At 32.5% G+C, this 22,884-nt stretch overlaps 2 protein-coding genes and 1 long non-coding RNA gene across 3 annotated transcripts; 1 reads left to right on the top strand and 2 right to left on the bottom strand.

Moving 5' to 3' along the window:
• Positions 1–3,909: 3,909 nt before the first annotated feature.
• On the bottom strand, positions 3,910–17,398 carry LOC126749927 (PAX-interacting protein 1-like). The gene is made up of 9 exons (XM_050459510.1): positions 17,311–17,398; positions 10,649–10,759; positions 10,400–10,580; positions 10,291–10,349; positions 10,147–10,232; positions 9,961–10,085; positions 4,410–4,675; positions 4,225–4,332; positions 3,910–4,157 (listed from the first exon to the last, which is right to left on the bottom strand). Exons 1-9 carry the CDS (start codon positions 17,396–17,398, stop codon positions 3,925–3,927), a joined length of 1,257 nt encoding a protein of 418 aa, XP_050315467.1. The 3' UTR covers positions 3,910–3,924.
• Positions 16,458–19,820, bottom strand: LOC126749926 (uncharacterized). Its single transcript, XM_050459508.1, has 2 exons — positions 19,445–19,820; positions 16,458–17,908 (listed from the first exon to the last, which is right to left on the bottom strand). The coding sequence occupies exons 1-2, from the start codon at positions 19,818–19,820 to the stop codon at positions 17,724–17,726; spliced, it is 561 nt and encodes a 186-aa protein (XP_050315465.1). The 3' UTR covers positions 16,458–17,723.
• Positions 19,821–21,550: 1,730 nt separating this feature from the next.
• Positions 21,551–22,578, top strand: LOC126749925 (uncharacterized). The gene is made up of 3 exons (XR_007665476.1): positions 21,551–21,678; positions 22,002–22,100; positions 22,494–22,578. It is a non-coding gene; the product is annotated as an uncharacterized LOC126749925 (long non-coding RNA).
• The last annotated feature ends 306 nt before the right edge of the window (positions 22,579–22,884 follow it).

Below are 22,884 nucleotides of genomic sequence, written 5' to 3'. Positions count from 1 at the left end.
ATTTTAAGACTCAAAAGTTAGAGGTTCAGATAGGTCATATCAAAGTTGCGTCATTTGATGCTTATCAAAATAAAATTTAAAGATTTTAATTTAATTTTCGAATATTTACGGAAAAATTCATAATTTTTTTAAATACTTTACTTTTACTTTCTACCAGGTTTAAAAAAAAAGATTTTAAAATACTACGCCTTTTAAAAGAAAGTCACACTTTTTCATGGTCCCTTTTTTTAACCTACATGATAATCGTGCTTAGCTTCGTAGGTACCTTTCCTACATAATTTAATTTGAGATCGCTTCAACAGTAATACAAAAAAAAAATTCTCGAATATTACAAATAAGCACCTAATAATAAACTAGTAAATTTATCGTGTTGCAAAAAATATACCATATCATATAAAAAACAATGCGGTCTTTTTGCAAGCCATTGCTTTTTTTGTAAATGTGCCTATGACATGGTCTGCATGCAATTAAACAATGTTATAATTTGTCATATAGCTTTGGCCATTGGCTATTTACCTTTTCCAAGGAAATTGTCTTAATTTATTTTTAAAATAAAGCACAAAAGACTTCTCTGATAAAAAAAATTAACGAGTTTTAATATCTTTTCAAGAAACAATGAATCGTTTAATAAAGAGAAATCGTTTTTTAATTATTCTTTTTTTCCTTTTTTTTTTAATTAATGCATACAATTAAAAAAAACATGCGTTAAAAGAGAATTCAATTACCTTTAAAATAAGGTATCACATTTAAGATTTTAGAAAATAATTCTGAAAAAAAATAATGACTCTCCGACATATATATATTTATTTATCATATGTATATATGATTTTTTTTATATAAAAACCTTACCATTGAAAAATTCATAATCGGAATTAAACCATAAATCACAACGAAAAATTAGAAATTACTTGTGGAAATTTAAAACTGAAATATTTTTATCAATTCTCAATCTTTTCAGGGTTTATTTTAAATCCAACATCGTTTTACTCCCAAAAAAATTAAAATTGTTTTTCTTATAATTTATTTTTTTTTAACTTTTTTTTCTATATAAGACTTTTTTGTAAAGCTTAAATTGATTTCAAACAAATAAAGAATAGAAGTTGGCTTCCTAGTTAATAAAACATTTATTTATTGGTAATTTTTTATTAAAAGTTTTAATTTTGTTTATGATTGACTGAATTAAATATGATTACATTTTTGTTTGATTATTTTGAAATATGATTAATTAGATTTAAAATATTTAAACAGGAAAAAAGTTGCAAAAAAAAGAGTTAAAAAAACAGCTTCTGACAATGAATTTTAAGTCTTCATTCTGCTTTTTAGAAATCATTAAAATTAAAAATAAATAAGTCATCATTGCATAAAAGTATCACAAATAATAAGAAAATATAGAGGAATTTCCTTGTTACTGACTAAATTATTTTCTTTCTGTGTTCTTCTGTCCATTTAAGATATTTTTAAATGATTAAAAAAAAAGGAATTGTTCCTATAAGGGTATCATTTGAAAAAAATAATTAAACTCCAAAAATACAGCTGTTACAATTAAATATATGTATGTTTAAAAATAGGCATTTAGATAAGAAATCTCCATACCTAATATCATTTGTTTGGCTAAAGCAATGTAGGTATTAATAAGTGTTGCCTTTATTCCTTTCATATCTTTTAATGTCGTAATAACTAATGTGCGCATACACATATTTTATACAAGTATTTCAAATGTAATATAAGAAAAATTGAGGGAAACTATTATTACTAAAATTATGAAAAAACCACATTTTGACAAATAACATTTATTTATTTATTTATTTAATATTTAAACAGAAATATAAAGTAATTTACATCGAATTTTAACAAAATAGAAAAGCTATATAAATATTAGTACCTAGGTATGCAGTACCTGTATGCGCTTGAAAAATAAGTATATTTTGAGAACCAAAAGGTTAAAACAAGGCAAGACCAAAGTAAAACTAATTTTAAAATTTTTATTATAAAAGAGAATAATTGGCCAATATATAGAGGTGCATGTCCACAGTGTAATTAAAAGTACCTTAATTGTAATGGCACTAAATTTTTAAATTTTTAAAAAATATTTGGCAATTACTAGCTTTACCGATAACTATTTATTATCTTTTGATATAGTGTTTTTGTTCTTTGGCTACTCGAGCTTAGTTTCTAATCTTAATGAGAAAAGGAATATGAATCTCAAAAAAAATTATATTTGATTATCAAAAATATGAACTAACCTATTTAAAAGTTCTAATTTATGTGTCTAACTAATTTGATAGTTACATTTTTTTGCTTAATACTAACATATACGTGTATGTAATGAACCCTTGCTTTTTAAAAATGGGCATGTAATTGTAAATTAAGTAGTGATTAAAAGAACAAGGGTATTAAATAATGTCTATTTACCAATTTTCAAAATTATTTCACATTATATAACCCTCCTAATTAATTACAAATAAACAAGTTACTGAGAAGAATAAGCAACTTAGGCTTGTAATACTAATTAGTAATACTAATATTAAAGAAATATACAGCTTATTATTAATTTACTCATACACATGTTTTACACTTACTTATACTACACTACATTTTCATAATAATACTCTCAGAGATTAACCTATCTGAACTTGCTCAAGTCAAAATTTTGCTTGGTATGGCATGAAGAAGTCACTATCAATAACATCATTAAAGTTCACACATATTTGTTTTGTATTTTTCTCCAGATACTTTGATTCTTGCACCAGTTTCTCACAAATAACAAATTTCGAAATTTGCTAAATAAACAAGTGTTAATCTATATTTTCCATAAAAATTCACAATTAGTGTTGCAACCCACAATTTTTGCCTAATTGGATAGGTTTTATAATAAAATAACATTGACATTTTAGCAAAGTTTAGAAATTGCAATTGGATAAGATCCAAAATAAACAAAACAAAGCAAACTAACCTGACTTTGTTCGGATCTGCATGTGGCGCCATCCTTTAAAAACTGCTTGAACGTTTTAAATACAGTTTTATTCGAAAAATCAATAAAGCAAGGAAATCGGAAAAAAGTACAATTTAAAAGAATTTTTTATCAGATTTGCCTGAAATTCGGCACACAGATTCTCGCATATATTCGGCACAGATCCACTATTTTGTTTTGTGATATTCGATCTGGTTATCTTAAAATTTAATAAACTGTAAATAAAATACCATCGGTAAAACTGGCAACGACGTGAAGGCCCGACCACCAAGATTCAAGCCAGCCTGAACAGCTGACGAGGGAAGCCAATAATAGCAAATCACAAAATGTAAATTATAACGGATCACCAAACAAAATAGTGGATCTGAGCGGAATCGAATAAGAAACACTTTGACCAATTTTCAACTCATTCTGATGTGAGGTTTTTTTTTTAAGTACTTTTCTAAGATGCAAAAAGTGACCAATCACGAGAGCGGATTAGACGTCGGAGAAGCGGCAAATAACCAAAAAAAAGTCCCCTTTCTTACAATATTAAAATAACAAACAGTAAAAGTTTTAAAAAAAACCTTACCTAACACTACATAGCTGTGATGTTTACATGAAAAACAATAATTATGATAATAAAAGCAACAAACAATAAATGGCGCGACATCTTGTAAACGCAGTTAAAACTAAGGTTTGAACATGAAGGATAAACTATAAATTTTTAACTTTAGAAGCATCTTTTCAAAAATAGATTTTAAAAACTAAAGATAAGAAAGTAAAAGCCATTTCTTTCCACACAAATTATTCTTGGCTCATTGAGTTCTAAAAGTCAATACAGATTATGTAATATACTTAATAGAGATATAGAGACTTCTAATGAGCTCTAGGACCTAAACCACCAGAATAAATAATTACGTTCAGGCATAATTTGTCAATTTTTCTTTCATAGGTCCTTTATACATCAAAAATTAATTTTCGAAAACCGTTTGAACCAAACATGCCAGATAATCCCTCAATTTTTTTTTACTTACTCCGGTAAAAATATGAAAAATCCTTACTTGTTTCCTTTTCATGACGTCACTGAGCCACCGTATAGTGACACACCTCTTAATATCCCTAAGGGCCTGCATCACGACCCCGTGCCTTTGGGTTTCGCATAACACATGCGTGACTTTGTTGCAATACTGCTTCTCTACCTCACCTAAAACCGTGAATTATTCAGAAGTTTTAGATTTTAAAGAAAATGGATAATTTCACATAAAACTGACCGCCATATTTTTCGATTTTCTGCTTCCACCCCGGTATTTTTTCGTCTAGGAACTCCTCGACCTCGACCACGACAAAAATGCACCCGAGCAAAAATAGATCCGGAGGTACTAGAATAAAATGGAATCAATTAATTTTTTTTTTTTTTTTTAAATAAAAGAAGTGCATTTTTGTTTTTTACACGTACGTTTTAAGTTGGGATTGTGACCGTAAAACGGCCCGACTCTGTGTTGCACCGGCACCGTCGCCTTCGTGTTAAATTGCAATTTGGGCGGCTCAGCTTGCGGAATGAGCGGCATCGTTGCCGCCCCCGCGGGTTTCAGGATTTCCCCGTTGGGTCCGGTGATCACTCTGCGTTGTTGCTGTTGTTGTTGCTGCTGCTGCTGTTGTTGCAACGCGATTATCTCTTGGGGTTTTGAGTTGATTGCCGCGTTGTGTTGAGCGGTCATCATCCTATAGAATATACAAGATAAGGAAGAAAGTGTGAATTTTATTTATTTATTTATTTCTCTTCCAACGAGCAATTGCCCAATTTACAAAAATATAAAACATTTTACAAGAGAAGAAAAACCTAACCTACACTACACATTGCACAAAAATCATAATAATACCTGATAAAAACCTTAAAAATAGATAGGGTACAATTTGACTTAAATATTTTCACATCACAGAATAAATTCACAGAACATTGGCTTTCAACAGTCTTATTAAAAATTTTATTCTATTAGTAAAACAATCCAACTGATCCGAGTACTTGTTATCGAGTTTGCCTGACCTGGTAAGAAAGGAATTATTTCCATAATTGGTGGAATGGAATATAGAATGAGGGTGTCTGACGGGTCTGCCTATAAGAAACATGTAGACCGATTTTACCGAGTATATCTGGGCAGCAAGATCCAGAATGAAGAATGTCATAGAAGACTGACAGGTCACGATGCTTACGACATGTTTGGAGAGTATGGATATTAAGTTCAGACTCAAACTCGTGGTAGATAATAGAAAGTGGAACATTCCTTTTGAACGCAAAGTATCTTAAAAATTTGTGCTGAACCTGTTCAATCATCTGAATGTGACTGTTATAATAAGGTGACCAAATACATGAACCATACTCTAGTTGAGGACGAACTACTGCACAGTAAAGAAGCTTAATAGAAGCAATGTCCTGGAAATGTCTGGTGCACCTCTTAATAAAACCCAGCATTTGCATAGCCTTTAATACAGTTGTTCTGACATGAAGAGAAAAATTTAACTGGGAGTCCAAAGTTATACCAAGGTCTTTTACACTAGATAACACTCCCAGGGGAGTGCCATTAATAGTATAAATATGATTAAGTTGGCCTGTACCTCGAGAGAAAAGTATGCAATACTGGTATTGAAGACCATATTATTTGCGGTGCACCAACCAGCAAGCCTATTTAAGTCAAGCTGAAGTTTGAGGCAATCATCCAATCTACGGTAAACCTTAAGGTCATCCGCAAATTTCAGATAGTAGCTATCCATGAAACAACTTCCAATATCATTGATGAATACGTTAAAAAGCAATGGCCCCAGGTGGGATCCTTGGGGAACACCAGATGGAGTCTGTACTCCATTTGATTCAAAATTGCACAGTTTAACAATCTGCCTACGGTTACATAAGTAACTTTTCAACCACATATATAGGAGACCGTTAAGGCCGTACTTGCTTAGTTTGCTTAACAAAATTGCATGATTGACGCGGTCAAAAGCTTTATTGAAGTCCGTATACACTGCATGTACATGACAACCCTCCTCAAAAGACTGGATAACAAACTCAGTAAAAGTGAGAACATTCAGCTCAGTAGATCGCCCTGACATAAAACCAAATTGTCTGTCATTAATTAAAACAACACCAAGATGACGTACCAAAAAAACCATAAACAATCCTCTCAAAAAGTTTGGGATAGAACTAGGGATACTTATTGGTCTATAATTCTTGAGTGCTGTCACCAGACGTTAAGATGGGCGTCACAAAGCTTGATTTCCAAAAATCAGGGAAAACACCTGTCTTTAGGAATAAATTAATAATATAAACAAAAGTCAATAAAGCTGCAATGCTTTAAGAAGATAGGAGACAACCCATCGGGGCCAGGACCCTTGCAAGCATCCAATGTACTCAGCTCAGAATAAATTTCAGAGATTCTTATGTTTAACTTAAAAACATTCAAATTATTTGTAACTTGATTTACAGATACTGAATCGTTCCAGTTAGGTGGTGCATTGCTATACATTTCAGAGAAATACTTAGAGAACAGATTGACTATATCAATACCAGAAGAGCATTTAACGTTTTCGTAAAATCTCTCTTGAGAGACTGCACTGTTGCCTTTTTTATTGTTTACAAATTTCCAAGAGATTGCTCTGTAAGAAACACATATTCAGCATAGCAGTGTTTTTTTTTTAAATTTTACATCTTGACCGTAGAACCGAAAAAGCACGATAATCGGCATCCAGTTATGAGTTCAAAAATCTCTTATGTGCCCTCTTCTTTGCAGCTATTAACTCTTTCAACTCTGATGAAAACCAATATGGAAATTTTTTAGCGCAATATTTCTTTAAAGGAACAAATTAGTTAATACAGTTTAATGCCTCTTAACCGGCTTCGCATTAACCGGTCGACGGATTAACCGGCCTGTTTACAACAGCCGAACGCAACGCAATATTTTCCAAGAAATTCACCGGCGAGGCGATTCGGCTGGGATTTCCCCGTTATTACGGGGAAATTCAGTTCACAGGGATCTCCCCGTAATAACAACGGGGAGATTAACAATGAGTGCAAAGCGCAAAAGAATTGTGGTTTCGATGGATACACGTTTAAAAGTGTTAAAGCGGATTGTTAATGGTGAATCTGTGCAGAATTTAATGTTGGAAAAAGCACTGTAAATGACTGGCGAAGAGATAGGCATTCGATTGAGGAGTTTTGTTCGAAAATGGAATCTGATAAGAATCTGGGCAGCCGTTGTACGTGAAAAAAACCGATTTGAGAGGTCGTCGATGAAACTTTGTGGATCTGGTTTCTTCAGGAACGTCGAAGATACACCGATTGGCGGCCCAATTTTGAAAGAAAAAGCTCTGGCTATCCACCAGAAGATTAATAATGGAGGCGAATTTGTGGCAAGTGATGGTTGGCTTAATCGATGGAAAAAGCGACACGAAATTCATTTCGCATATGTAAGTGGAGAAAAACTGTCTGCTGATACTTCAGGTGCGACAAAATTCAAGACTAAGTTTGGTGAAATGGTTAAAACAGAGGAATTATCTCCAGAACAAGTTTATAGTATGGACCGGGCTAAAAATTAAAATGTTACCAGAAAAAACTTTTCTAGGCAGTCATGAAAATCAGTGTGGATGAATTCAGACCTGTTTAAAGAGTGGTTTAATTTAGAATTTGTTCCAAGAGTTAAAAAACATTTAAAAAGTGTTAACTTCCCTATCAAAGCAGTTCTAGTGTTAGATAATGCTCCAACCCATCCTCATGACTGCGATGTAGATTACATAAAATTAGTTTATCTTCCTCCTAATGTGACAAGCTTAGTGCAACCAATGGATCAAGGAGTGCTCGAAAGCTTAAAAAGACGATACAGGCGTAAACTTGTTTCTGAAATTCTGCAACACTCGGAGAGTGAAGACAAAGGTCTTTTAGAAGTCATCAAAAAGATCAATATCAAGGACGTTATCTATATGTTAGCTACAGCATTTCAAGAAATGCCCTCCTCAACGTTTATTAAATCTTGGAGAAAACTTTGGCCAGATGTTGAATCTAGTTGCGATCTCGAATATTGCAGGGACTGAAGAAGAAGAAGAAAACAAATCCACTCTACAAGACCTTCAAAAGTTAACGGGTAATGAAGCATTGCAACCAGAAGATGTGGAAAATTGGATGATAAGTTGTGACGATCACCTTGAAAGTGAATTTTTGAATGATGAAGAAATCATAGATTTAGCAACCAAAGAACCAGAGGAATATGATGAGAGTAGTGACATTGAAGAGGAAAAAACGATTTCTCATGAAGAAGCCAAAAATGTAATGGAACTTGCATTAAAATACATTGAGCAGCAACACGAGTCAACAGCATTAGACGTTTTGGTGATTAGAAAATGGAGGGATTTCGCATTTAGAAATTCACTGAAGCTTAAAAAACAGAAGAAAATCACAGACTTTTTCAAACAATAATTACATATTAAACTTACATACATATGTATATTTGTTGATGTAGATCTTGGGAGGCGCTGCATTGTTATTGTTTGACATTTATTAAAAAACAAATCATTCAGATGACATTGTCATTTCTTGTTTGTTGACCCATAAATGTTAAAAAATGCCGTATCTACAGTGATGAAGAAAAATGTGACATCGTCCGTATATTTTATAAAAATAATAACAACGCAAATGCCGCCAAAAAGGAATATCGCCGAACCTTTCCTTTACGTGCCATTCCGGCAAAAAATACGTTTAAAAATATAGAACGAGCATTTTGGATCAGGAAAACTCTACGAAGAAAACGTCGGACAGTTCCTGTCGATCCAGAAGAAGAATTACATATTTTGCTATATTTCGAAGGTAGGTAAGTTTTTACTAATTTTTGAATACATTTAGATCTACGCTATCATGTTCGGGCCTTTGTCTCCCTCAAATTGTCCATCAAAAATGTCAAATTTCTTTTTAAAACACCCAAATCATTCCATAGAAGATGCTAGAATTTACTTTGATCGATCGGCCAAAAAAATTTATTCAACTTTAAAAAAGTATAAATATTTTGCTTATCGAATATTACCTGTTCAAACTTTAAGTGTAGAGCAAAGAAATAAACGGGTGGAATTTTGTCAAGAGATGCTAGTGCTAAAAGAAGAAGATAATAACTTTTTTTAAAAAATGTTGTGGACCGACAAGTGCACCTTTACAACCGCGGGCATTTACAATCGAAAAAAGAACAGCTTTTGGTCAAGAACAAACCCCCGAATAACAAGGGAAATTAAAATTCAAGGGCGGCAATCTCTACATGTATGCTGTGGAATTTTAAATGACCAAGTCATAGGACCTATTTTTTATAACGGCAACTTGACGGGAGAGAGATACCTAGAGATGCTTACTTATCAAATTGAAGCTAAACTTGAAGATCTACCCATAAGGCAATACGAGCAAATAGTTTGGCATCAAGATGGTGCCCCACCGCATAAAGTGTTACCTGTTTTGAGATTTTTAAATGAAAGATTTAACCTGTGGATTGGACGAACTGGGCCAATTCGTTGGCCACCAACACAACAACAGTTGTAATGTGATCTGTGTAGGTCTAGGCCTGATGATGCTCCGACAGGAGCGAAACACGTGTAGCTTTTAAGCCTTTTTAAGAAATTATATAGATTGGATGAGACCGTGACTTTGTGTCCTTACTTTTGTTTTTGTTAAAATAAAATTAGCTACCCTTAAAAAATTATTTTTTTAGCTTTTAGTAAATTTTTCGAAAAAATCCTAAAATAGGTATCTAATGAAATTAAATGAAGAGCCCCTAAATAAAATTTGATGATCCTAACTGCCTTTTTTCTTGTGTTTCTTTAAAAAAACAAAAGCCACCCTTATAAAATTATTTTCTCAACTTTTAGCTAATTTTCCAGAAAAATCCTGAAATAGGTGTCTAATAAAATTAAATAAAGAAGCTCTGTACAACATTTCATAAGCCTGGCTACCTTAGTTCTTAAAAGATGGACAATTTTGCTCATACCTTAAAGTTCCCGCCGCCGATGGTTCCGGAATTCCCTCCGGCCTAACTGGGGCCCCAATGGTACCACCGCTTTGCAACTTAATGCTCAGCATGTTTGCTAGAGCGGTCTTGGTCTTCGGATTAACCTTAAAATACCGCATTTAAAACGAGCAATACAAACCATTTAATGCTTAACAAACAAATTACCTGAACTTGAGGGTTAGTGGTCGAATCTGCGGCGGCCGGTTGTCCTGCCAACGGAGGCCTAATCACCGCTTGCTGAGTTACTGCACCTGAAAATCCAATTTTTTGTTAATATAAGTTAAAAAATTTGACATGTTTTCCACTCACCCTGTTGAGCCAACGCGTTCTTCTGAGCCTGTTCGCGTTGCAACTGCAACTGTTGCAACCTAAAACCGTTCATTTTCACTCAGTTCAATGCACGTTCAGATTCACTCACCTGTATTGTCTCAGTTGTAACTGCTGAGCAGTCGTTTGTTCCCCAGCGGGGGCGAACTGCTGCTGTTGCTGCTGGGGTTGAGGAGTTGCAGCAGGATTCGGCTGGTTAATCGGGCTCAAACCTGGGGCATGTTGCGGGGGTACAGCTGCCGCAGCAGGAGCTTGCTGAGGAGTCACACTACCTAGAGACGATTTGAATCAAGCAATTACTCAATAATGACTGATTGATTGATTGATTGTTTTAACGTACCCTGGGTGATACTCTGTTGAATGTTGGGGGGCAGCACTATTCCCTGCTGTTTGGCCTGCTGTTGCAGCCATTGCACTTGCTGCTGGGGCGTTAAGCCTTGGGGCACATTTCCTAAAATACAATTACCACATTTTAATGATAATAAAAATATTTTGGTTTTTCATGGCACAGAAAAAAGGGAACACTTAATAACTTTGTTACTTTTCAAGATAAACAAATGAAATTTGGTATATCGATAGAACAGTTATAAGAGCATCTTTTGACATATTCTATTGTTTTCCACCATACTTCTGGTTTAACAGGAAGTGACACTAACTTTCTTATTTTAAATGGGACACTTGCGCTATAATTATTACGTATTTCCATAGACAATGATATTCTGAAAACACCTATATACTCTATTTGCTACTTTTTGTTTTATACTCATAGAAAAAATCACTTTTTAAAATTTTAAAACAGGGTGCCATGAATGCGTTGAAAGTTTTAATTTTTAATCAAGTGACCACGGAAAAATAGTTTTCGTTACATTTTATGACTTAAATCTTTCACACGTCTGTTTAAAATGTCTAAACCATTAATTTTGGCATTTACTTAATTTTCTTAAATGGCACATTATTGGGAACAACCACTTTTCAAATGCGGCTTCTTTTTACAATAATTTGATATGATAATTTTTTAAATCGATTGATAAATAAGCCCATAAGAAGAAAAAAACTAATTTACAAAAATGAACGAACAGGAAGCATTCTAATGACACGCCTGCCTATTTTTTTCAACTCACATAACAGATCATATTTTGTCAAACGTCATATTATTACTTAAGAATAAAAGAACAAATTTTTCAATGCATTATTTTTTTCAGTATATTTTATTTAACATTTACCTAACTTAACATAGGTAGAGTCATTAAGGGTAAGTGTGCGCAGTGGGAAAGTGTGCGCATGTCATATATAATAATAATAATAATAATAATAAAAGTCTTTTATTTAACAAACAAATAGTTTACAGTTGTAATTATTATACATACATTTCTATAGAGATATAAGAGAGGCGAAGTCTAGCCATGTGGCTACTCTTACTTAACCTACCTAATCCCTTTGAAGTGAAAATAAAACAATATCATGCAACTTATTAGCGAATAGCTCTTTAAATGTACGCACATATTGTAGAAAGAAAAGAAAAGTTACTTAAAGAATTATTATACACAACGACAAACTGTGCGATACAAAAGACCGTAATATAGCTTTATCCAGTAGCAGGTAGAGATTTTCTTTAAACAGTAGATAGTTATATTTTGAAATAATTTCAAAGCCTAGTCCAGTTCAGCATACAATGCCAATACCTGTTTATAAATTCTTCAAATATATTATAAGGTTGGTTTATTACACAAGTCTGATACACTTTTCCTGGTTATTCTCCCATTTTCTTTAATTTACCCCTTTATTTTTTTTATTAAGTATTGCCTCAACATGCTCATTTTAGGTGTCTTTTTGTCTTTAGTAAGAAAGAAAGAAAAAAATCCTTTCTTATTCATGGCGAATTTGTTGATTAAATAAAAACAAACGCATTTTGTATTTAAATTTGTTAATATTAAATATTTTAAAATTATCAGGTATGGAATTATATAAGGTGATTGCATTATATGAAAAGGATCTTTTATACATAGATGTTTTATGTAACGGGATGGAGAATTTGTTTTTGTTTCTAATATTTTGTCCATGCATGCTTGTCCTTGGCAGAAATTTATTTTTAAGAGTATTCGAGGTGTTAGTGGTATTGAGAAGCTTATGCACAAAATTTGAAAGATGTAGTTTTCTATGGCTTTCCATAATTAGCCAGTTAGATTCTACAATTTTATGAGTAATATGGTCATGCTTCCTAATTCCGTATATCAATCGACAGCATGCATTCTGTACCCTTTGTATTTTTTGTTTATCGAGAGCAGTAAGACATGGACCGTATATAAAGTCACCATAGTTGAAATGTGAGAGTACTAATGTGTCGCATAAACTTTTTTTCAACGAGTAGTTAAGAATGTGCCGATTATTATATAATAATTTCAGCGCACAGAAGCTTTTTCTTGTTATATTCTGAACGTGTGCACTAAATCTGAGATCTTCGCCGATAGTTAAGCCAAGATTTTTTGCGCTGGATACAAATTTTAATGTAGTATCATTTATTTTTAATTTTAAGTTATTTTTAATAGAGTTTCTTTTGATTTTGCTGCCAATACATAATAGTCTAGTTTTGTCAGAATTTAAGTTTAGGTTATGTTCAGCAGATAATTCTTTAATTACCTGAAGATCAACGTTTATTTTATCGGCCATTTCTTGCGATTTGTTATAATCAAAAGAGACATAGATTTGTGTGTCATCCGCGTATGCTTGTGTTTTACAGTATTTAGGTGCGAGAATTATATCAATAGTGTAAATAATAAATAGAAGGGGTGATAAAATAGCTCCTTGTGGCACACCCGACAGAACATCCAATGCATTCGACGTAATATTGTTATAGAGCACCTTTTGCGACCGTTTGCTTAGAAATGAATTAATTAATTGAACAGAGTCCGCGTCGAACCCATAATATTTTAGCTTAGCTAATAGGAGACGGTGATCCAGAGTATCAAAGGCCTTGGAGAAGTCTAGAAGTACTAATATATTTATGTAGCCTTCATCGCAGGCCCTGAATATATCATCAAGCACAGATGCTAAAGCAGATACTGTATTAAAATTCTCTCGAAATCCACATTGATTATCAGGCAGGATTTTATTAACAGTGAAATAAGTGAATATTTGGTTATAAAGGATTCGCTCAAAAAATTTTGACAGGGTGGGAAGAATACTTATGATCCTTAACTCAGAAAAATGGGAGGGTTGACTATTCTTTGGTAGTGAGATTCCCAGAGCAGTTTTCCAGATTGTTGGGACTTGTTTCTTCTCTATGGCCGTGTTAATAATGTGTAAAATTATATGATCTATTAAAGGGCTACATATTTTTAGCATTTTTGCATTAATTTGATCTGTACCAACAGCGTTAGTTCGGATGTTATGTAGAGCGGAGTGTATTTCATCTATTGTAGCTAAAGAAAATTTGAAGTTTATTTCTGGGTTGAATATATGGGTGTTATAATATAAAATTTGGTTATTTGAAGGATTTGATATGGATTGCAAAAAGGATGTAAAATAACTATTAATTTCATTAGGATTTGGGAGGTTACTTGGTATAATGTGTTTTTTAGTTCTATAATGTTAAGTTCTATAATGAAATGGTTGAAAAGTTCTAGTTTACTTTCTAAATTCTTTTCCCATAAAATTTGATGCCACGACATATTTAAAAGATCATTTTCAAAATTTAGTTGATTAAAATTTCTAAATGATCTAAAAGAGAATATTCTAGGAGGTGCTTTTTTAATATTAAGAGACATATTAACATATACTAAATTATGGTCAGAAATTCCATTTGAAGATATCGTTCCACATTGTTTTACTATGTCAAAATTATTGATAAATATAGGATCAATAAGAGTGCTTGAGGTCTCCGTCACTCTAGTAGGCTCATTTATAAGCTGTTGCAGACCATAAGACTCAACAGTATCCAGTATAGGATTAGATAAATTAAAAAAGTTGATGTTAAAATCTCCCAGGTACAAAAGTATATCTGCCTGAAGAAATGTCTCAGATATTATGTTTTCAAAATCATTTATCATATTGTTTATATTTGTGTTAGGTGGTCGATAAAAAGCTCCAATTATTATATTTTTATTTGGAAGTGTAATTTTTAAAAATATGTATTCTAGTTGATCAGATGTTTGAAAATTAAAACGAATAGTTGTATGTTTTAGATTACATTTTACATAGGCACCAACTCCCCCACCTCTACCAGATCGATCCTTGTGATAAAAACAGTAGCCAGGGATATTCAGTGCATTAACAGATAAATTATTGTTTAGCCACGTCTCGGTTAACATAACAACATCGAAGTCATGTTCAACAACCAATGAGGTAAACTCTTGAAAACCATTGAAAAGCGATCTTACATTGAGTTGTCCAACCTTCATGCTTTATAAGAGAACACAGGTATATACAAGTATAATAGTGACATTTTTCATTACCAAATGAAACTTATGCAACTAAAGGAGTAAATGCGTTAAATTAAAAAAATGATCAAAACAAAATGTTATATGTTTTAAAAGAAGTAATATAAGAGTAATATAAAAGAAGCATTATGTTATCAATATTATTTATATCTATACTGAACCAGAGATAGGCTTACAAAATTAGTAGCTGTCAATTTAATTATTAATTAAATAAATATTATAACAAATTTACAAACGTTAATCCCACCTAACCACTGCAAAAGGCAAAAGCAAAGAAAAAAATATAAATAAAAGAAAACAGCAGCTCAAGCTCTTCACAGATTTACCTGCATGAAAACAGCTCCACTTCTATATTTATACAGTCAAAAAGTGGTTGTAAATTAATTTTAAAAGAAAGGAAAATTATATAATTGTGCAAATGTGAAAGTTTTACTAAGAGAAAAAAAACTATACTATAAAATATATAAGAAAGCAAGAAAAGATATTATAAACTACTATACTGGTGCAAACCTTCCTAGGTATGAATTTGCATGAAGTTTTGGGCACGGTGCCCCTATAGCACAATGCCACTCTACATTATTAGAAATATAAACTCAGAAAAAAAAAACGACATTCATGTTCAATTAATATGATTATCAGGTATATAAAGTGTTGAATAGAACTGGGGCATTTAAGAACAAAATAATTAATAATAACATAAAATTTCGGAAATGAATGTTCAGAACCTTATATGTATATTTAAGCTCATTAAGCAAAAAATATAACTCAAGGAGAGAAAAAAAAATAATGATAACCAACTTAGTGACTAAAAGAGGCAGTAAAGTTATTATAAGTTAAAATACATTGCTAATCTATGGAGAAAATATCTTTACGAAAATAGTAGGGAGCGGAGTTCCGTTGCCAAGTTGCCATGCAAACAGTACGGTTAAATCACCTTTAAGAAGCAGATGTGCGGTCGGTTATTACCGTCTTTCTTTTTCAGCCACGTGCAAAATATAAATTTTAACCTATTTCTTAAAATTTTTGGGCAATTTTATTTTTGTGTTATAGGTTCTGTATAAAGATAAATCCGGTAAGTTTTAATTTAGTGTATAGAAGGTTCAATAGAGAATTATTTACCTCCATTGGATTTTTATATGTTTTTCTTATTTTTAAAATTTTGATACTTTATCTTTTTGTTGTTGTCTGGGGGTAAGTGTACGCAGGGTATACGCGCATAAGTATACGCGCGCACACTTGCCCCGTTTTCTTCCATTTACTTATACTTCTTTATTTTTTAGCAAAATGCCCCGAAATTACCAAAAAAAAAAAAACCAGAAAAAACGTTAGTGACTCAAGCCCAAATAGACGAAGCGAAAAACCTGATTGGTCAAGGTGTTAGGCAAAGAGGAACCGCAGAACGAGTTGGAATTAGTGAGTCAGCTTTAAGAAAAAGACTGGCCTTAAAGTCTGTTGCAGTTTCGCTAGGCCGCTTTAGACCGACATTTACTGACAAGCAAGAGTATTGCTTAGCCACAGAATAAACGATCTCACAGAAGCGAAGGCTAGCCCTTTTTACCGAACCGGTTTTTTGTTCAGGCTCCTCCCATTTACCCCCATTCTAACGGGTACAACTGTCGTCACCCACGTTTGGTATCGGCACAGCATAAAGAAACCAGCAGTCGCACTCCGCTCGAAAATGTAAGCGAACTAATAGCATCCTTAAGCCGGGCGTCCACCGAAAGCGGTGCTGTGCTGTGCTGCGTTGGGCTATGCTGTGCTGTGCTGGGCAAAGCTGTAGTTGGACAGTCCACCAAAAGTTTGTCGTGCGTTAGCAAGCATAATATGATCTTATAAATTATTAATCTTTTAATTATGTTTAATAATATAGAAATTGAAAAGAATCTTTTTGATTTAAGTTCAGAAGAGGATGATTCCGAAGATGAGCATACAAATAATTTATTAAGTTGTATGCTTATGGCGGATAAAAGAAAACACAGATTTTGGATATCAAATCATTTAGTAGAGCGAAAACAATTTGGCGAATTTCATAAATTAATTCCAGTGTTAAGTGATGAGCAGTTTAAAAATTACTTTAGGCTTTCTAGAGCTCAGTTTGTGGAAATTCATGAATTAATAAGATTTGAAATTATAAAGCTTAATACGAACTACCGAGAAAGTGTCACAACAGAGGAGCGTTTGGGTGTATGTTTAAGGTAAGTTATTTTTTTGATTATTTAAAAGTAATATTTTTAGTTTTTCCTGACACAAATTTATTCCATCATAAAAAAATAATCTAATAGGTATTAAATAAATAATTAATATTTCTGCTATAATAGCTAATAGTAATATTAATATAATAATTATGGATTATCTAAATTCCAATTTCCAAAGTAGCTTCCTGCAGTTTCGTCGCTTGATGACTGGTTGGATGTTGATTGTGGTGACGGTAGCGGAGTAGAAGTATGATGATGATGATTATGATTATTATAAATTGAGTTCGAATGTTGGGGTGGCTGTAGTGTGTGAAAGTAATGTTGGGAACCGTGAGTACCAGTGCTGCTGCTGGCGTGGCTCGTAAAATTACTCAGTTCCGCCTCAGTAACAGTATCAAATATTTTTCGCTTAATGGAAACTTGTAAATGTGGAGGCATAGCAGCTGTTGTTAAATACATACTGTTTAAAAATTCCTTAAGAGGATCATTCGACCGCAATTTTTGTTCAAATTCTTTTCTTTGAGCGTCTCGCTCAGCAGCCCTAGCCTCCCTTTTTTCAGCTTGTTGTTTCATTATCGATACAACGTTTTCTTGCCATTGACTTTTTTTCTTCTTAACAGGCTCTATAAACTCAGGATTTTTCTCTTGGGTTTCTCTACTACTTATTTGAGTTTCTTCGTCAGTCACTACCGTGTGTTCAAAGTCACTGTGTGATTGTTCGTTTTGAGTTTGTATTTCTTCATGTGGCCATGTTTCCATTGTATTTTCGTTTGATGATTGCGTGTCAGCTACGTTGGAACATCTTTTTCGGTTGGTCATATATGGAATCAAAAATTCCATTTGTTTTTGGTATACCCACAACCGTTTTACCCGCAGGTGCTGCGTCCCCACTTTTACATTCATTTTGCCTTTTTAAAGCGTCCCTGAAAGAATCCCTTAACTTTTTCCATACCCGTTTAGCCTCTTTTCCTAAAAAAAAAAAACTAATTTAAATATTAATAAAATTAAAAAAAAAACTTTTTTTTTTAGATTTCTAGCGACGGGCGATTCCTACAAAACAATTGGATATAGTTTCCGTTTAGGAGAAAGAACTGTCTCAAAGATAGTTAATGAAGTTTGTTCATCCCTTTGGTCCCAGTTGCAACCGACATTCATGAAAATGCCCGACCAAGAGTCTTGGAAAGCCTATGAATTGGAATTTAGAGAACGATGGCAGTTTCCAAAATGTGTCGGTGCTATAGACGGCAAGCATGTGGTTATAAAAGCCCCACCGAATTCAGGTTCATCGTTTTTTAACTACAAGAAAACTTTTTCTGTAGTATTGATGGCCATAGCAAGTGCCAATTATCAACTGATTGCAGTTGACATTGGGTCATCAGGCAGATTTAGTGACGGGGGAATATTTGCTGATAGTCCTATTGGGCGAAGGTTAAAAACAAATTCGTTTAATTTTCCTGAACCTAGTCTCATGGAAAATTATAATGAATATAATTTTCCCTTCGTATTAGTCGGAGATGAGGCATTTCCGCTCATGGTAAATCTAATGAGACCATTTCCAAGACGATCTTTAAATAAAGAAAATCGTGTTTTTAATTATCGCTTGAGCAGAGCTAGACGAGTTATAGAAAATACTTTCGGTATATTGGCAGCAAGATTTCGAATCTATAAACGTCCATTGGAATGCAAATTGGAGAGTATAGATAGCATAATTAAAGCGACCTGTGTTCTACATAATTATTTAGGCACTAGGGAAGGTAGATCGCCTAATATAAATGAAGAACAATTAGGAAAAAGTTTGCCTGAAAATCAGTGGTTGCCATTAGCACATAGAGGTGTAAGAGCAACAGCTGAATCTTTTGCCATAAGGCAGAACTTTTGTAACTACTTTAACTCTGACACAGGAAGGATTCCGTGGCAAGATAAAATTATGTAAATAACCAGGAGTAATAAAACAAATTGTCGTACGTTTTGTATTTATTTTAAGTATCCTGTACCAAATTTCTTGAATAAATGGTTCTTTTCGAGTTAAAATAAAGAATAAATAAAAATAAATATTAAAATTTAACACCCTATACCTTAGTAACCATTTACTTTAGGTAAGTATGGAATATAGATAAATAATATAGGTATACAGGGTGTTTTACGTAACCACACTACTGTAAACTACACCCTACTCGCTTATTTTGAATGAAACAGCCTAATATTGTTACTTTTTTGGATTTCACATTTCACACTAGATTCTAAAAACTTTAATGTATCACACTTTTATCTTTATCCAACTGTTTTTAAAATACAGGATGCCAAATAAATAATATAGTGACTTTTACGACTTTATGGGACTCTAGAGCTAATTCTGTTAAAAGATGGAGTGAAATAAAGTTCATTTTTCTATCTTAACTTTTTCGGACCAATCTGTGTGATTTTTTAATTTTGTGTTTAATTTTGTTTTTAATTTTTAATTCTGTGTGAATTTGTGTGATTTTAATTTTATTTATTTAAACTTACCGTCTGTTATATTGCACTTTTTTGAGACTTCTTCCCAGACAATATCACGTGCGTCTTGACTTTTATAGTTCTTTTCATCTACTTTCCATAGGCAAGGATTTAATCTCACAGTTTCAATGAATTGTTCCATTTTTATCGTAATTAATAAAAAAAAAACAAAACGAGTTTGCCCGTCTCCGCACAGCGTCAATCGAACACAAAGCGAAGTCATGCGGCCCCGCACGACATAGCTTGTCTCGCCGCACAGCGCCCCAGCTTTAGTGGACGGTACTTCATAAGAATGCATTGGCAACCCAGCACCGCTCAACGCCGCTCCACCCAGCACAGCACAGCACCGCTTTCGGTGGACGCCCGGCTTTAGCCATGCCGCAGCCATGTTCTCCGGATGCCGAGCTCACTGTTTATCGAACTGTGTTCATAGGTGTATCGCCTAGTTCAGCGCCGTACTTAGTGACTATTATGATAGCGTTTTTACAAAGCGTAGCGTTTTTTATAAAAACTTTTGTGATTTTGATTAAAATTACTCAAAGAATGGTCTCTTAAATTTATGGTACATACCTAATTAACTTCCTGCAGGTATTCTTCTATATCGTCGTTGTTAGATGTAGAAATGCGATGTTTATTTTTGTTTAAATATTTTGTTAATGTATGAACTTTATTAATATTAAAAAATCAATATTTGTACTATGTAGGTATTTTTATTTTACAAGATAATAATATCTAAAAAAATGTTTAAGTCCGGCTCTAGCCAAGGCAAAAGCCGCGTGGACCGTAGCGAGTGTCAGCGGCATCCCTACTATAAGCAAATATGCCGCTCCTGCGTTAGTACACATGCACCGAACTCGCTTATTCAAGCTAATGTATTTTTATTGAAGTGCGACTGCTGGTTTCTTTATGCTGTGGTATCGGGTCATAATTAGTGTATTAGTACGAGCGTTAGTGTGTATATTTGCGATATTTTGTAATTTGCCGTTTTTTATTTTATTTTATTTTTGTTAAGTAGGTATTACACATTACCTTGTTTTGGAGTTTAACTCTGTGCTCTGTGACTTTGTTTTTTCTTTCATTTGTGTTGTGCTAAAAACTTAAAATGCCAACTTTTTGTGCGTATAGGGGTTGTTTTGCCAAAAGCGTCGCTGGAAAAAGTTTATTTTCGTTTCCTAGGGATATTAGAAGGTGAGCAATAACAATAATAAAAGAAAGTAGGTATAGAAAAGTTACATTATTATGTATTATTCATTATTATTATGGTTGTTTAAAAGCTTTGAAAAGTTCAGAATATTCCCTAATTAATTTGTCGTGCCATGCAAATAAATACAGAATAAACATTATTTAATTTAATAAACATATATGTATATACCTAAACCATATGTATCTATGTATGTGTACATACGTACATAATATTGTACATAGATAAAAATATTAAGGTTGATTTAGGTATACAGTATTTTTATGTGATAAAGAATAATGACTTTAATTTTCAATTATCTGTCTTTTTATGGACTGGTTTACCCATGCAAGTGCATAATATAATATGACCTACTTATTAGAGTTACTTTTTTAGTGTTATAGCAATAACAAATAACAACATTTTTAAATTCATTACGTAAAAAGTGCTTAAGCCACTCTCTCTAAGGTCTCCACTTTCCAAAAAAATTCGAAAATGTAATTATTCTTAATTATTATTCTTATTACAAAAATGTTGCATAAAATCGTAGATTATTAATTGGTAATAAAATATCTATTATATTTTAGGTACTTATTAAAAATGTTAGACATAATATAATAACTAAACTGTTGAGGGTAAGTAGGTACTATAAAAGATTTAAAAAAATATAAATTATTTACTCTTTCTATCTCATAATTAAATAACACAATGTATAATTTTTAAATAATTTTTTTAATATGTACACACATTATATTATCATGTAAATACATATGAACATATAATGTAGATATTAAAAACTTATTTCATTTTTAGGGCTAAAATTTGGTTGGAAAGTTGCAATAGGATGGATTTATTGCCGAAGATTGCAGATCTATATAAAAATTATAAGATATGCTAGCAGCATTTTGAAAAAAAATATATCAACCAAGGCAATGAAAGAAAATGTTTGTTGAACAATGCGATCCCTACACTATTTCCGACTCTTAAAAGAAAAGTTGTGGAAGAAGAGGATGATAGTAAAACTAATATTTCACATCAATCTTTAAAGAAGATGTGATTTTGTCAGGTTGGTATAGCTATAATTTAATAATTTTTACTTCATGATGTTGTAACACAGAGTAGCAAAAATATCATTTTTTTTTTTAAAAGTGCTTTTACCTACGATTAAATCATATTTATTTATTACGTTACTGTGTGATTGTAGTGATTAATTATTATTTTGTTGTATTTTTTTTCTGCTTAAATTGTTAATTTTAATATTGTTAATTTCCTTTGCATGTATAACCAATTTTTTTTGGAGTTTGTAAACAGTCTCCAAGGAGACTGTTTAAGAATATAATAATTTAAGAATAAAAAATTAAATAAATAAATATATTTATTTTTTAACAGATGTAACAATTCCTCCTTTCAAGCCTCCTTCCAATTTGACCTTACCTCAGATGACCTTACAGCAACCTTTATTGGAGCCTTCTTTTGATGTGGCCACTAGTAAGTATTCTAAAGTTTTTTTTTAGATTTAGGTACAACTTTTTCAAGTCATTATAAAGCATATACAGTGAATTCATCTTATAACGCAATATTAGGCATTTGACTCCAATACGAAATCCAATGCGTTCATTTTAAAGTGGAACATAGGAAATATCAAATAAGAAATTTAATAATTTTGATTTTTTTAAAATAAAGGTTTATTTAAAATTTATTTTGCTTTGTATTCATACATTAAAATTCCTATGTTCCATTTTAAAATGAACGCAAGTTTTGTATTGAACACAAATGCCTATGTTGCGTCATAAGATGAATTCACTGTATATCTAACTCTCAACAAAAACAAAACTGCTCTTATTTTCTAAGTTTAGGTAATTAAATTTTATCTATTAACAGATATAAATATATCTTCTTCGTCTTTGATTGCACCTATGATGATGACCCTCGCAGCCTTCCTTAAAGCCTTCTTGTGTGACTAGTGGTTAGTAAAATTGCATTAAGCTTTTTTTTATGTTATCAAAGATTTTTTTTTCTAGATCCAAATACCTCAAAGGACCGTTTTAAAAACTTCCCCTCCTTCTGAGGAAAAAACGCTGAAAAACCTAATTTCGCCTACCAGCTGCACCCAAACAAAGGAAGCATTAAGCAGAAACACTCCCCGGAAAAAGAAGCTAAGACTTAAAATCAACCATATACGGAGGAAGAATAGAAAACTTAGTTTTAAAAAAGAAAGCATCAACAACCAAAGACTGGCGCCTTGAAGACTTTAATACTCTCACGAGATGTG

Source organism: Anthonomus grandis, unplaced genomic scaffold (genome assembly GCF_022605725.1).
Source record: "Anthonomus grandis grandis unplaced genomic scaffold, icAntGran1.3 ctg00000923.1, whole genome shotgun sequence".
In the NCBI taxonomy this organism is placed as follows: Eukaryota; Metazoa; Arthropoda; class Insecta; order Coleoptera; family Curculionidae; genus Anthonomus; species Anthonomus grandis.
The sequence above is the reverse complement of the archived record's forward strand: the minus strand, read 5'-3'. Positions and strand labels throughout refer to the sequence as shown.